Raw genomic sequence first — 16,555 nt, forward strand, 5'->3', positions numbered from 1 at the left:
GGGAGGAGCCCGGCTCACCTTGGGGCATGATACGATTCTGAAGACTGGAAAGGGAGCACAACGCCAGCCATTCGGACAGTGAGCTCTGCAGGGCAGGGACTGGCTCTGACTCTAGGTCTGCAGAGCTGCTCTAGATCGGCAGATCATGTTCAGATTTAAACCCTGCTCTCTGCTCGGCGCGGGTCGTAGGGAACCTTTCACCACAGCCATCAGCGTCCCAGACTGCAGTGAAGCATGGGGTACGCCCCTACATCAGGACTCTGCGTCAATGCAGATTGGAGCAAGCTGGTGCTGAGAGCAAGGCCAGATCTTGGCAGCTGAGCAGGGTCAGACACACCAGCTAGCCACGCAGCCAGCGCGGAGTGAGAGGAGACACACCCAGGCAGGAGAGGAGATGGTGTTGGAGGTCGCCCTGGGCTGAGATTTAAGACAAAGGTAAGTGGATGCATCAAGTAGTTGCTGTTTTCCCTCCCTCCGACTCAGCACTGACCTACCCGCCAGCATGGTGCTGGCCCGCCCTGGGCTGCGTGCGGAACTGGCCTTCGTGTCACATCTAAAATGCTTGGCCACAGAGGTGCCACCTGGGGACTACTGACCCCGTGTGCAATACTCCGTCCTGAGACCGAGGACCAGCCAAGCCCGGCACAAGGCATCTCCAGAGCTGCCCGCCGGGTTCAAGAGGAGGGTGGCTGCCAGGTGCTGCCTCCTAAGACAAACAGGTGCAGCTGGCAGAGGCCTGGCACACTGTCAGTGCGTCTCTCAGCGGGGTAAAGTCTGAGTGCCCCAGGGCTATGCTGCCAGTGCTGCAGGAACCACTATTCATCCCAGCCGCTGTCCACTGTGCTTCCTCTCTGCCCTGGGCAGGGACACTGCTAAGGGTCTGGCCAAACCCACCCGCTGAACGGCGGGGGCAGGGCTGAAGTGGGTCTCACGGGTCACCAGGTTAAAACCCCTGTCCAGTAAGATTAGCCTCTCTGGTTCCCCCACCCCCAAGTATATGTTCCCTTCCCCGGAACCCGCCCCCAGAGTCCATTCCCCACTCTCTCCCCCACCCTGCCTTCCTGCTGCTAAGACCCTCTGCACGATCTTCACGGAGACGGCGTCCTTGCTTTCCGCCTGGGGGCTGGTGAATTTGCCAATCGCTCTGATCAGAGCTTTGCTTTCAGGTAATAGTTCCCCTAGCGATGCTGAGAAACGCCGCATGGGGTGGATGGACAGAAGCAGCACTAAAATGGCCGCCCCTCGGCAACGGGGCTGGGAACAGCTGGTGTGAGGTGTGAGCAGAGGAGCAGCTCTAGAGAGGCCAGCTCCCCCCCACCCCCGGATAACAGCCATGCTAGGATGGAGCGGTATCCCCAGGGCCCAGGCAGGCAGGGGATCCCGTGGGGCGGTATCCCCAGGGCCCAGGCAGGCAGGGGATCCCGTGGGGCGGTATCCCCAGGGTCCAGGCAGGCAGGGGATCTCGTGAGGCGGTATCCCCAGGGCCCAGGCAGGCAGGGGACTCCGGGGAGCGGTATCCCCAGGGCCCAGGCAGGCAGGGGACTCCGGGGAGCGGTATCCCCAGGGCCCAGGCAGGCAGGGGATCCTGGGGAGCGGTATCCCCAGGGCCCAGGCAGGCAGGGGACGCCAGGGAGCGGTATCCCCTGGACCCAGCCAGGCAGGGTGTCCCAGGGAGCAGTATCCCCTGGGCCCAGCCAGGCAGGGGATCCCAGGGAGTGGTATCCCCAGGGCCCAGGCAGGCAGGGTTAACGTGTTATTTCTATAGAAAAAAATGAAAAACCAAGCAGGAGACTTACAGAGATCCCTGGTTCCAAGGCGTCCGTGTTCACGATAATGGGAGCAGGGTTAGCCTGTTAGAGAGACGGAGACAAAACCCAGAGTATCACACCGCTGAGCTATGGGTCCCCGTGCTCCAAGCCACCCAGCCACCCTCTCCAAGACCTGCCCACCAGACACACAATCACATGGCATTTAACAGAAGAGCAAGACATGAAAATAAGGCAGTGTTCTCTGGCACTCTCCCTCCACCACCCCATGCTCTCAGATACCCCACCCAGGCTGTGTCTCTCTTTGGGCAGTAGAGACCTGGCAAGATTCTCACAGGCTTTCCAGGTGCTGCATCCAGTCCAGTAGCGTTTCAGTCCCTGGGGAGCCCAGGTGCTGTGGCACAGGAAGGGAAGGAAACAGATCCCATCCCTAGCCTCTATCCCAGCTCCAGAGCAGATTGTACCCGAATCCCCGGCGACTGGGAGCCTGGCCGCTGGGGAGAGGGAAAAAAGGTACTTCCAGCCGAGGTGGAGCGGCACCAGTGGAAGGAGCTGGGAACTGCCAAGTTCCAGTCCCCATTCTGCAGCAGATGCACCCTGTGACCTTGGGTGAGTCCCTTCTCTTCCCCTCATGGAGGGGCTGTGAGAATGAACTCTGTAATATGTGCACAGCACACAGGAGCACACAGCCTGGCCAACGTGCTCAGGGGAGTGGCAACTGCAGAAACTCGGGCGTCAACATTCGTTTCACAACTTGCAATCTGGCCTGTTAAGGGCGTGTGGGCCTCTAATCCAGACCCACAGGTTCCCGTGCAGCCCTTAGACCCAGGCACCACTGGACAGCTCACCCAGAACTACTGGAAGTGGGGGGCTAGCAGAACTCTCACCCTCCCACAAGGATCCTGACTGGGGACAGTGACTGGCCTGACCATACCACATTAGTCAGATGGAGGCCCAGGAAGTTGTCTGAGCAATGGAGAGACTTTCTGACTGGCTGCTGCACTGCGCCTGACTCTTGTTTGAGCCTTGGTTTCTGATTCTGGCTCTGACCCCTGGCTTGGACTCTGTCTCTCACCATTTGGCCTGACCACTCCTGCTCCGATCACTGGGCCAGCCTGTCCATGTCCCAGTCCCGACACTGCCTCCCTGGGTTTTCGGCTTCCTTTGAACAGCCAACCAGCTGCTGCACTACCAGTAATCAGCTGGCCTCTCTGTCCCAGCACCTCGAAGATGAACACCGTCGAGTGCCCGGGGATGGGCCATGGCAGTCAATGATTTGCAGACAATGGAGAGGAGCTTCCATTTCCTCAAGCCACTTGAGCTGTCCATACCTCCTCCAGGGCACCATGTATACACCCCCAAAGCACCTCCCGCCCCGGCACTCGACAGCTCTCCTCCCAAAGCACCACACGGACTCTTCCCCAGACGGCCCAGGAATGTCTCTCCTCCCCTCGGCACCAGGTGGATTTCCCTCTTCCCCACACTCTAGGCTGTTCCCTGTTAGCGTAGCTGATCTGTGACCTCGAGAATGATACTTGGTGCCTTTCCAGGCGTTAGGGATCCTCTCTGCCCTAGACAATGAGCTTCTCCAGTCGTTGCAGCTCCCCTCCCTGGTCTCCTCTGCTTCTGGCGCTGTGTTTGACAGAGGAGAGCTACACGTGTGCTGGAGGAAGGAGGCGGAGCAGGCCTGAGTGCTCCTGAGGCCAGGTGAGAGGGAGGGCGGTGACGAGAGGTAGCCACAGGTGCGGGAATGTCTTTGTGTATCAATGACCTGGAGCATAGGCAGGCAGGGAAGCACATTTCCTGACACAAGGTCAGGCCGGAATGAGAATGGAGGCCGGGAAAGGACTGGTCCAGGCCCTGAGGATGGGAGGGGGATACAGCGATCACCCAATGGCAGAAGGTGAGCAGCAAGGCGAGAGAGCCGGGCGATGAGTACTGCAGAGGTGGAGAAGAGCATGTGATAAAGCCCCAACGGCTTGTGTGGTTAGAGAGTGAGAGCTGTACTGAGAGATTCAAACGTTCCGTCGGGCGCTTTCCATCCCCTCAAGACACATGAGACAAAGCTTTTTTGTGCTTTGGGTCGCAGGGACTCACCATCTTCCAGCCCTTTGCTTGGGCTCAGAGTCTGGAACGAGTGCAGGTGAGACACAAAGAGTGAAAATGGGACAAATCACATGACACAGTTATTGAGGTATCAGCTGTAGGTCCATTCACGGGATCTGCCGCCCCAGCCCTGGTGCTGAGTCTATGTTCAGCCCTGCTGGGAGCTGTCCAGCAAGAGACCCTCCTGAAGGACAGCACCCAGGCACAACCTGCTACTGCCCCGGGGCTCCTTCTCCCCACAAACCGGTCTAGAGAGAAATGCAAGAATCAAAGAACTGAGAACGGCAGGAGGCACCGAGCATATCCTGGCCACTGCAGGCCCTCTGCAGCTCTGGGAATACACACGTACAATTGTCCCAAACACCTAGTAAACAATGAACACGGCTTCACCTGGGCAAAACCATTATGCCCATTAACTGGCTGATGACAGTGAAATCCATCCCGTGGCTGAGCAAAATGATCTAGAGGCAGAATCATGCCCTGAAACTCAGGGATCAAAGGCTGGCCCTTAACTCCCTATTTCTCTCCACAGTCAGGGCTGATGTGGAGACAGCTCCCCTCCACCCCCCCCCGAAATGATGCATCACTTGAATTGCCATCGCCGGCCATAACTGTCCACCACAGGGGATTGTCCTTTGAAGCATCTGTCTAGATGGTCTGATTTGGTGAGGCAGCTCCTTCCTTAGAGGTTTTTAAGGCCAGGCTTGACGAAGCCCTGGCTGGGATGATTTAGTTGGGGTTGGTCCTGCTTTGAGCAGGGGGTTGGACTAGACACCTCCTGAGGTCTCTTCCAACCCTGATAGTCTATGATTCCTTTGTTCCAGCCACGAGCAGCGCTGATGTGTTCCCAAGAGAGCCACATTCAGCCCTCTGCCACCAGGAAGACGCTGGGCTGACTAGGCTTGCAAGGCAGTAAAGGGGGATATCTCACAAGATCACTCACCCTCCAACACAAGAGACATTTTACAGAAGTACGATTAGAAACTTCCTCCGCACATTTGTGCCCCCCCAGGCCTCCTCCCTTCCTGACACTCACCTCTAGCACAGAAGAACAAAGCTCCTGTACCAGATTCCCCTCCCTCTGCCTCTTCCAACACAGCTCCTAACCAGCTGTGCTCGACCTGCTGCTGCTTGGTAACCTCCTCCCTCCCCACAAACAGCGTTCTCAAGGATGCACCTCCTTCCGCTCCACTTCTTCCAAGCAGGTTCAATAAGAACAGGTGTAACCTTCCACCATAATTAATAAAAGTATTCCAAATAATGAATGGCCTAGAGAAGGAAGATTGGGAACCCATTTTCATACCATCTATAGTAGTGGCGCAGGGGCAGGAGCAAGCCACCTCTCTAAGTGAGGGGAAGGATCACTAACCTGCCCACCCAGGCAGCCACCAGGGAGGAAGCCCTGTGCCCCCAGCCATGGGAAACTCTGGAGGAGACCCAGGACCCTCCAGCTCCAAAGGCAACTGAGTGGGTGAAGCCCAGTGATATTGTGGGGCTTGGCCTCACCATTGGCAGAGCCTGGGACCATGATGAGGTGCCACTCCAGACCCCAGGGCAGGAGCCTGCAGGAACCGGCCATCCAGGAAGTAGCCCAGGGCAGTGAATTTAGACTCCCTGCCGGGAGGGATAACAAACACAGGAACCTGGGTTGGGACCCAGGGGAGAGGGAGGGCCTAGGACTCTCTCCAGCTCCCCACCAGCCTTAGAGACTGAGGCCCCACAACCAAGTAGGGAGTTGGGAGCCGTGCACTCTAAGCACCAGGCCGTCCATCCCTCCAGGCTGGCTGTTACATAGCCGTACTGCAGGAAAGTAACGGGGGGTTTACAGCAGATCAAAGTGAAAACGAGTCAACAATGTAATTCTGGTGCAGAAAAGGCAAATGAAATTATGGGATGTATTAACAGACGTCTCGGATGTAAGGCCTGGGAGGTAATTGTTCCACTCTACGCAGCACCAGTGAGGCCTCAGCTGGAGTACTCTGTCCAGTTCTGGGCAACACATGTTAAGAAAAATGTGGACAAACTTGAGTGAGTCCAGAAAAGAGCAACAAAAATGATAAAATGTTTAGAAGCCCTGACCTGTGAGGAAAAGTTGAAAGAATTCGACATGTATATTCTAGAGAAGAGAAGACTGAGGACATGATAAGAGTCTTCAAATCTGTTAAGGGTTGTTACAAAGAGGATAATGATCAATTGTTCTCCATGTCCACTGAGGGTAGGGCACGAAGGAATTTGCTCAATTTGCAGCAAGGGAGATTTAAGTTTGAATTAGGAAAAACTTTCTAACATTAAGAATAGTTAAGTACTGGAACAAGTTATCTAGGCAGGTTGTGGAATTCCCATCACTGGAATGTTTAAGAAAGGGGTAGGCAAGAACTTGTCAGGGATGGTCTAGGTATACTTAATCCTGCTTCAACGCAGGGGGTTGGACTAGATGACTTCTTGAGGTCCCTTCCAGCCCTACATTTCTGTGGCTCTATAACAGAAAAACAAGAGGACACTCAATGACATTAGAAAAGTGGCAAACTAAGACAAGGAAATACTTTCCACACCGTGCACAATCATATGGAACTCATTGTCACAAGGTAGCACCGAGGCTAAGAGTTTAGCAGAATTCCAAAAATGTTGCATGTTTGTATGAATAAAAAAAATTGCAAGAGTTGGAATAGTAAAGATTTAAAAAAGAGTTTTGGAAGGGATATAAACCATTCTACTTCAGGTCATCAGAGAGCCTCTAAGTAATGGAGAGTAGGAGAAAATTCCAACTTATGAGCTTGATACAGGAATTATTGGATGAGTTTCCCTGGCCTGTGTTATGCAGGAAGTCAGGCTAGATGATCCTACTAGACCTTTCTGGTGTTAAAACCTATTAAGCTATAAACCTTGCCCTGGCGACAGATTATCCCATTACTACCTACTACTGGGTTTCTGAAATCTCTGGTCCCAGCCACTGGCAGAGAGGACCACGAGTGTGATCCAGCATGCCAATTTTGATTTTTTCATGTCTGAGCTGTTTGCATTTCTGAATGTTTAACTTTCCTCGCACTGTAGGTGGGGGAATTGGGAATCAACAAGCTGGGGGTTCTGGTCTTACCTGGAAAGATTCTGATGACAGAATGGAGCAGGAGATGGTTAATTTGATTAATTCATAGATGCATTCTCATCTCTCCTGCCACCATAACTACAGGCTATAAAAGGATAGATTTGGATGATGGGTAATTCTCCTTTAGCTCAGGCAAACACAACCGCTTCCAAATGCTCCTGCCGAACTCCACCCACACAAAAAGCAGTGTCACACTTAAGCTGCAATGTCTTGGGAACTAGGAGGCTTAGAAGCAAGTTCCATGTCCCCACTGCAAAGCTCCCCTTCCTGGCACTACGGAGTGCTCATATCTGACCCTGATAAATTGTGTAGCGTATCTTAAACCTGACACTGGGCTAGGTCTGAACATTGCATGCCCATGGTCCCAGACCAGTACAAGTCTGGGAGGAAATTCCACATTTCACACTAAAAAGAAAACACTTTTATAGCTGGTGGTTAAAAAACAATAGTGGCTCAGAGGTTTGAACTGCTAGTGGCCATCTCATAGGAGATGGATTGGTGGCAGAGTGCAGAGGAAGTGGGTAAAGGTAAATGCAATTTATCGCATGGCCCCCTGAAGTACTGCCTGGCTATTACCACCACCTTGGTGCTTTGTGACCCTTCTGCAGGACAAGTGCTATCAATGGTAAAGTCCCAGAAGTTTTTACATCCCAGCCAATGTCACCTGGTATGCCCCATCACAGTCCCTTTGCTCTACTAGTCCCACACCTCATTGCCTCTCTGCGCTACACGTCTTGCCTGCTCATTGTGTTCCTGCTCTCCATGCACTGAGCATCCGTCCCAGTCATTCAACGCGATCGCTTTTTACAATGGAAAATACTGCTAGGAGCCCATTTCCCACATGGGACCCAGGAGAACAGTAATGTAAGTGGCTGCTTAAAACAAAGCCACATCCCAGCAAAAGGAATTCAGACCAGGAAACCCCCGTTTGTCTCCTGTTGGGAGCTACTCCCGGAAGCCGAGTATTATGGGAGAGGCGTTTAGATACTAGTCACTAGTGACTTTGCACTTGCAGGGATCCCTACGTTTGTATCTTGCCCATGTTTTTTGGAAAGTCTGACGAGCCCAAGAGAGGGTTTCTAGATGAACTGATTCCCCCATGACACAGACACTGGGCCCCCGGGCAGCAGCAGGAGGGGCAGGAATGTCATGATTGTTTGCTGGGCAGCAAGCAGATGCTGGTGAATTGACTTTGTCCTTGTCTGCGTGGAGTTGTAAGTAATTTACGCCCGAGGGTGAGCGGTGTGGTCCCATGCAGAGAGGAGCGGGAACGAGAGCAGCGCACTTAGATCACATTCAATGGGCTGTCAGAGCTCTTCCATCGAAAACACTCAATCACATTATTATTGTTTACTGAGCCCTGCTATCATGCTTGGGGTGGTACAAATGGAAGAAGTGGCCCTGGCCCTACAAAGCTCACCAGCTTGGGCAGGTGCAAACCAAGCAGTGGAGACACATGGCTGAACACCCACAAATCCCACTCAAGTCCACGGGAGCTGGAGGTGCTCAGCACCCCTGAATATCAGGCCAAGAGCATGTGTCCATTGCCGGTCTGAGTCTGAGGAGCTGCGGGAGTCGCATGGGGCTCAGTGCAGGGCTTCATGGGAAATGTGACATAAGGAGGGAGGTGGAGCACCTGACGCGAGAAGCATCTGTCCCAAGCTAAAGGAAAGCCGGTACAAAGCCAGCATGGGTGCAGGCTGCACAGGGAGAGGCGAGCAGAGGGGCTTGGACAGAGCAAAGGAAACGAGCAGGGAGACCGACAGGGTGGAGCTGTGCAGGGTCTGGAAGGTGACCTGCATGGACGGATTCACTGATGTGGTCGGAGTGAAGGGGAGGAAAACGAGGGCTGGCAGGGAGCACGGGGAGGCCGGAGAGCAGGCGGTTACAGCAGTCAAGGTGAGAAGGAGCCAAGGCCTGAACAAGCTTTGGGCATCGGGATGCAGAGGAAAGGCCAGACTTCCATGGCACCTGAGCTCCAGCAGGAGTATGCTGCTAGCAGCCAGGGCAGTCTGTGGTGCAGGGCGGGAAGATCTGCACACGGTGCTGGCCAGAGCACCAAATACTGATGGGAGCCAGCACCGGACCCAGCCCTCAAGTAACAATGGCGGAAGCAGCCAGCGACTGCCCAATCACAGACTCTCTGGATGGGTCTGGCGCCCTACAGATCTCCCTGGGGACACAGAGTGTTGGTTAGGGCACAGCTGCTGCCGGGATGGACTAGAGCAAGAACTTCTGCCGGCAGGGGAGACTGCAGGTTTGGGTGGAGGAGGTGGGAAATTTGTGTTCCTCCTTCCAATTGCTCTCAACCATTCCTCACAGTAACCCCAAACCTACCCTGGGCCATACAGACCTGCCGGGCTGCCATTTATTAGGTGTGGAGTCAGGACCCTGAACTCACGGGATAGAAATGATCACGTTTATTGACTTTGTGGTTGTGCCTATTGGCCCCAATCAGCACGGGGTGGGGTGGGGGTGTGGTACACACAGAAGAGTTTACAGGATAATCCCACGTCTTTTCCAGATTTTTCCTTGGCTGGCTTTTACCGTGCGTCTCCTTTGGAGTCTGTCACTCATTCATACACCGGCAAGCTGATCTGCATTTGTCCTCATTTAGAAGCCCTTCTCACAATGTCTGTCAAATGCTGCTTTTGCTCCCTTCACTCCAACAAGTTGTGAGGTACCACAGCACAGCTGGTTAGGAGTTCGTGGCCGCCAGGCCCAAGGAGGGCAGGGGCTGAATGCACAAAGACCTGTTTGCCTTCCACAATGCAGCCAAAGATCACGCCGGCTGGCCAGTTCTAATAAGGGGCATGAGTTTGTCCATTTTAGCCGTATCGCAAGGAGGTGGCTGTTCCCTTCAGCACAAGAGCCTAGTACAAGTCACACTCTTTGGAAGTTTACACACTAATATTCCTCTGCTCCTGCGCTGTTGTGGTCAGTACCTGAGCCAAAATCCAGGATAAGCCTTAGGCCCAGAGAAGTGTTCCAGTCACATGAAAATGGGAATGCTGGGTTTTTAAACCCTTCCCTTCCCGTGTGGTTTGATGGCTGCCATCTTGGTTGAGATCCTGGAGGCTGTTTGGGCTACAGAGCCAGGCCCTTTAACAGAGTCGCATGCCCTGTGGCTCAGCCACAGAGCGACACACACGCACACTGGCCGAGGGCCACATCTGTAGCTCTGTGCTAGTGCATGAGAAACAAGAAGTTACACTGACTTGCCTATTTTCATTTGGTAGTTTCTACATCTCCCTCCATTTGCATGAACCACATACAGAGGGAAAAGACTTTTCAATGTCTTTACTTTGTAAGCGTCTCAGGGGTTACTAGGAACACAGACAAGGAAATGGGTTTTCAAATATCTGATGATGGAGCTTTGTGCCGTTCAAGGTATGATGCCTGGAATCTCAGCGTGGGGAGAGAGAGGCTCAGTGACAGTTCCATCCACAGGGAGGAATGTGCCACAAGCAATCCTCTGGCGCCCACTGCCACAGGACGAGCTTCTACACAAAACTGTACAAACTTTTCAAAAACTGCCAGCCTGAAAGACCCTAGATTGTCAGACATTCACTGGGGATTGGACAGGCAACTGCACTGGAGTGTCAGTGCCATGGGGTGTACAGAAAGCACAGATTCATGGAAACTCTGTTCTGTTGGCAGGTCACCTCCACAGAAGCAGTGTCCTGCCATAGGTGGGGAAGTTTCTCACTATTTAAATTAATTAATTTCCCAGGAGTGAGCCCCTGTCTCTGTGCAACAGCATACCAAGCTGGCTTACCTTTAGCAGGATTCACCCTAGTACGTACGGAGTTGCTCATCTGTTTCTCTCCAGCCTCTGCTGAAGCTTTTCATGGAGAATTCCTTTCCCACCACCCGATCTGCCTGTTGCGCTATGAACGAGTTCCTTAGGACGCCAAGATGCATACACTCTGGGACGAAGACATTCCTCCCTGGGGAACTGAGTGAGAGCCAGGAAGGTGCAACTTGCAAACCAGAAGGCAGAACAACAATCCCTCCAGCTCCTTCCTTTGGCGCATATAGATGTGCAGTTATTTTGGGTCTATATTTGAACTTCTGGGGCAGAGCTAACCCAGGTCCTGCTTCTCTTTACACCAGATACACATTTCCCTGGATCTGATCTGTGTCTTGGCACCACTGGGAGGGCTTGTCTGGATCCATTAGTCCCCTTTCTAAGTAAAGTGAAATGTCTCCTATCGTTAGTCAGGGGGTGATGCTGCTACCTTCAGGTCAGAGGCCTGGAGTTTGAATGTGGAAGGTGCTACATATCTCTGTATAATCAACGAGGAGTCCTTGTGACACCTTAGAGACTAACACATGTATTTGGGCATAAGCTTTCATGGGCTAAAACCCACTTCATCAGATGCATGGAGTGGAAAATACAGTAGGAAGATATTTATATATATACACACCTCTACCCCGATATAACGTGACCCACTATAACATGAATTCGGATATAACGCGGTAAAGCAGTGCTCCGGGGGGACAGGGCTGCGCGCTGCAGTGGATCAAAGCAAGTTCGATAGAACGCGGTTTCACCTATAACACAGTAAGATTTTTTGGCTCCCGAGGACAGCGTTCTATCAGGGTGGAGGTGTATATACACACACAGAGTACATGAAAAGATGGGAGTTGCCTTACCAAGTGGGGGGTCAGTTCTAATGAGACAATTCAATTAAAGTGGGCTATTATCAACAGGAGGAAGAATCACTTTTGTAGTGGTAATCAGGGTGGCCCATTTCAAACAGTTGACAAGAAGGTGTGAGTAACAGGAGGGGGAAATTAGCATGGGGAAATTAGTTTTTAGTTTTTGTAGTGACCCATCCACTCCCAGTCTTTATTCAGGCCCAATTTCATGATGTCCAGTTTGCAAATTAATTCCAGTTCTGCAGTTTCTCATTGGAGACTGTTTTTGAACGTTTTTTGTTGAAGAATTGCCACTTTTAAGTCTGTTATTGAGTGACTATGGAGGTTGAAGTGTTCTCCGACTGGTTTTTGAATGTTATAATTCTTGATGTCTGATTTGTGTCCATTAGTTCTTTTGCGTAGAGACTGTCCAGTTTGGCCAATGTCCATGGCAGAGGGGCATTGCTGGCACATGATGGCATATATCACATTGGTAGATGTGCAGGTGAACGAGCCCCTGATGGTGTGGCTGACGTGGTTCCTCGTTGTTTTTGCTAGTACAGACTAACACGGCTACCACTCTGAAATCTGTGTATAATAAAGCCCGTGATCCTCAGTGTTTGAATTTGGTTTGCACTGATGTTCTCTCCATGTCTCTGACTGTCACTCTGTGTATCAGAAGAAGAGATTCTGGTCTCTCCCTCCTGCACTGGATTCTGTGTCGAAGGGATTCCAAGTTGTCCTGGTTCAGCCTTTTTGGAGCACTCCAAAGCCTGGTCTCCGTGCCTTACCATCAAAGTTCTGGCAGGGTTCTCACCTGCCACGTCCAATGGGACAGAGCAGATTTGCTTCCCCTTTCTAATCCCAGGAGACTGCAGAAGAAAAAGAGAAATCTGTATTTCTCCAGTGGGGTAGAAAGGAGCTCCTATCGTATGCCTTCAGACTGCCCAGTGCTCACATCTGTCATCTAACCCTTAGGAGAATGCAGATTTATATACCGTTTCTAAGCATTCGTCTGGCTGGTGGCCTAGAAAATCTGCTTTTATAAGGCTTCCATGAAGAGATGATGTATAGTTCCTCTTTCATGTTGAGATGGGCTCCCTACAGTCCCAGCTCACATTCTTGCCATTTGCTGGGCTTCTTGTAAGTCTCTGCACGGCACTGATGCTTCGGCACTCTTTCCACCCTCCACTCTGGCTGGGACCGGGCCATTTCTTGCAGCTCTCTGGAGCTGCCTTTTATTACCTGCATCGTCTCTTTATAGAACAGCTAGAGAGGACAGAACAACTGTCTGCACTTGTCGGAGGTGTGCAAACTCCAAAGAGAGAGAGGGAGAGTTTAGGAATCCCACGGAGCTGAACTCGGAGGAATGGCAAAGGAAAACTGAAGCTGAACGTCAGGACATTTTGCAAGCAGTGAGTGGGCAGTAAGGCTGTAAAACAGCCCTGCACCAAAGTGCAGGAAGTCCGATCTCAACCCAAACGCCATTTGTTTATTTGTTTCTTGGGTTTGACAAAAGTGATCCCAGGCTGAGGCCATTAAAAACATTTCCCGAAGGTAAAGGGGGGAAGCCGGCAGCGGTAAAGAAATGCCCCAGCTTGACCGCAAAGCCCCACGCAACCCACCCCCGCCCCAGGGAGTCTGCAGGGGAGCCAGCAGCCAAGCCCTATCCCCACTGCAAGGCTGGCAATTGTAGGAGAAACTGTGGACGGGGGAGAGGAGACAGGCCATGAAGTTCCACACAGGGGCCTTGTCTTTGCAAACCTCTGCTTGCTGCCGAGCAGCACTCGGGCAGTTCCCTGTACGTGGCCACAAGCGGAGCTGTTGCTGGACTGGGAGCACAGCCCCCCACACCACTTAGGGTGTGCCTACACGGCAGGCAGTGCTCTGATTGCAGCTGGCGTAGGCATACGTGTGCTAGCTTTAATCTCGCTAGCGCGGCTAAAACTAGCCACGAAGACAAAGTCATGCAGATGTCAGCTTGGGCTGTCCAGCCGGCCTGGATACATACTCACAGGCCTAGCCCATGCCAGAGTCCACACTGCCACACCTTCACCGCTAAACATACCGTGACTCAACCAGAGACTGTGCTCCTGTTCACCTTCCCTTGATGCTTTTCCCCTGGGACACTGGATACAGAAACTCATTGGAGCAAAGATTGCTTTTAGTTCTGGGTTTGAACAGTGCCCGTCACCAGGGGGCTCCGAGGTGTTACCGCAATACAAACAAATAATAACAACAGACACATCCAACTGCCTCAGCTTTCCTAATGCACAGCTCTCATGCCAGGAGTCTGAGATTTTACAACCTAGCAAACTCTGTACTATGCTCAGCCACTCCCAATCTGAACCTTAAGCCGGAGACACCTTTGCACTTAGGCTGGACACACTGTGCTGCATAAATCATTGTGGACCTAGTTTTAAACATCCCGGATCTGTGCAAAACAGGGAAACACACAGGGCTTAAAACGTCCCCAGTTGCACGGATTCTTGGCTGGGCTGCTGAGATATGCAGGGTTAACATTTGCTAGCAGAGACACAGAGCTCCGTGCTTTTCCGTGTTCACTCTGGGGGGCTTTTAGGGACTAGAAGAGACCCTATATGGGAGGTTGTTTAAAGGACGATTTGCTTGATCTTTGGAGTTTCAAATATTACATTTTCTTTTCTGTTTTGCTTTGTGCTGTGTGTTGAATAGTTACTGAACGTTAAGAAGCATTTCTTGGGTGCTGTAAAAGCAAACCACATCCTTGATAACAGAACCTCAAATCCAAATGATTGTTCACAGAAGTGTAAAAACCAAAGAAGTAACAAAAAGGTAGTATCTGAATAGCCCTGTCTAAGCCTCACTCCAGGCAGCCCCAGCATTTTTCACCCTCACACACACCTTGGGATAGTGTCAAGTAAACTTTTGACATTCTAACTTTACGTTTCAGATTGAGACGCTTGGGTTTGTTAAACGTTGTATTAAGGGTTTTTTACCCCTTAAATTACTGATATGTATTTATAACCATAGCTCCAACTTCACAACATTTTTCCCTGGGTAATCTATTTTTCTTAGCCTTAGGTTTATACATAACAATCGTTCGATTTTACACAGCACTTTCCATCTATAGCTCTCAGATCCCTGTACAGTGAAGGTCTGATCCCTGTAGTACAGGTGGGGAAGTTGAGGCACAAGAAAATGATGCGACTTGCCCAAGACCACCCCCAGGTCACTGCAGAACTCAGAACAGAATCCAGGTTTCCATCCTCCTAGTCCAGTGCCTTATCCGCTCAAACACACTGACTCCCATCCCTGAGGTGTGGCTAAGCACATGGCCATATATTATTACACATGCTGTATATTTTACATTTTATACAAACATTCACTTGTTCTATTGAAAGCCCACTTTCAGGGTTAAGGGTCTATTTTACTACATTTTTGGATGCTTCTCCTTTGCCATGTGGGAGCCATGATGGCCCCGGCCCTCTGGGTGGTTCCTGTCGGCAGTGATTTGAGCAGCTGGGAGGGCTGCCTTTTCTCTTTCTGGCTTGGTTGCCCTGGGTTAGCAGCCTGCCGGTTACAAGGGCTCTGTGCTGTGTCAGTGTGCAGCTTCTGCAAGCCAAGTTGGGCCACCCTCCGAGCTTGTCAATCATGTTGTGCCAGCCAGCCACCCACCGGTGTCTGGGACTCACACCTTCCTCAGTCGGCAGGCTTTGTACCATGGGATCCAGCTTGGATTTACACTCTTGAAAAAGACTTACACATGTGGGTTGATTTACCCTTTCGATAACTCCATGGCAGGACTTGGCACAATATTTTCAACGGCGGTATACCCATCTGCCTCACCATGTGTCATGGTGTGTCACATGTCAAAGGGCCAATGATACTGTGGCTGGAGACTTGCTTTTGAATGGAGTTATCATGGATCATTGAGGGCTCACCCCTGTGAGATTAGGAGTGCCCCCCAATTCTCAGCACCTTGCAGTGTCAGCTCTGGAGGGACATCGCTTACTCAGGTTTCACTCAGGGAAATGCCCATTGGCCCTGTGGGAGAACAGTCCCTGATCTGGATTTCTGTGCTCACCAGAAATTGACTCAGAGTATAGCTCCTAGGTCACCTCCCGTATGAAGCACCTGGAGGACACTAGACAACGAATAGCAGTGACCTAGTCTACTGTAGACTAGAGGAGCCATTGCTCCATGTCAAAAAGCACATAGCACGAGACGCTGAGCATGCCCTGCCTTGGTGTGTGATGGTAACACAACCTGATAATTCTCACAAGGCAACAATCTTTCTGGCATGACAATCTTCTCCATAAAACACCATCTCTCCTGAAACCTGCATCTTACAAAAATCTTTCCTGCCTTGTAACCCTCGCCATTAAATTCTCCACACCTCCCATCTTCTGAATTGTTGGTCCATGTCTTAATTAGACAAGAAAGCAGGTCCCCTTCCTTCCCTCTCATCTTTTCGTTGGGTCTCATGGATTTCACCCCCCTTCTCTCCCTCTGCACCTTATTCTTGGGTGATCTCTCTGCTCACATGGTTTCAACTACCATCTTTATGCCAATAATTCACAAAATTTACCTCTCCACCCCTGGCCTCTCTCCGTCTAATGCAGCATTTCAGGCCATCTCACTGACAGTTTCTCGGGGCAGAGGGGCTTGGACAGAGCAAAGGAAACGAGCAGGGAGACCGACAGTCAGTGGGCCTTGATGGGCCAGTTGCTCAGATGGCATAAAGCAGCAAAGTGCCACTGAAGTTAATGGAGCTTGGCTGAGTTACAAACAGCCGAGGATCTGGCCCAATATGACTTAAGCGCAGAAGATGCTGGAAGCAGATGGGGTGGAAGCAGTGCAGGATTCGAAAGGTGTGTGAGACCGGTCCTATCAAACAGGTGGGAAGATTATCTTGGTGGCAGCGTTCTGTGGACGGGAGGGGGTGCCGGGGTGT

General features: G+C 51.7%; 1 protein-coding gene across 7 annotated transcripts in view; it reads right to left on the bottom strand.

The window, feature by feature from the left end:
• Window positions 1-16,555, bottom strand: part of DLG3 (discs large MAGUK scaffold protein 3) — a 171,881-nt gene that overhangs the window by 95,657 nt on the left and 59,669 nt on the right. For all 7 annotated transcript variants that reach the window (XM_034782715.1, XM_034782714.1, XM_034782713.1 and 4 more), the window contains one exon: window positions 1,797-1,850. In XM_034782715.1, coding sequence (XP_034638606.1) covers window positions 1,797-1,850 — 54 coding nt within the window. The remainder of the gene's footprint in view (window positions 1-1,796; window positions 1,851-16,555) is intronic.

Source organism: Trachemys scripta, chromosome 9 (genome assembly GCF_013100865.1).
Source record: "Trachemys scripta elegans isolate TJP31775 chromosome 9, CAS_Tse_1.0, whole genome shotgun sequence".
NCBI classification, from domain to species: Eukaryota; Metazoa; Chordata; order Testudines; family Emydidae; genus Trachemys; species Trachemys scripta.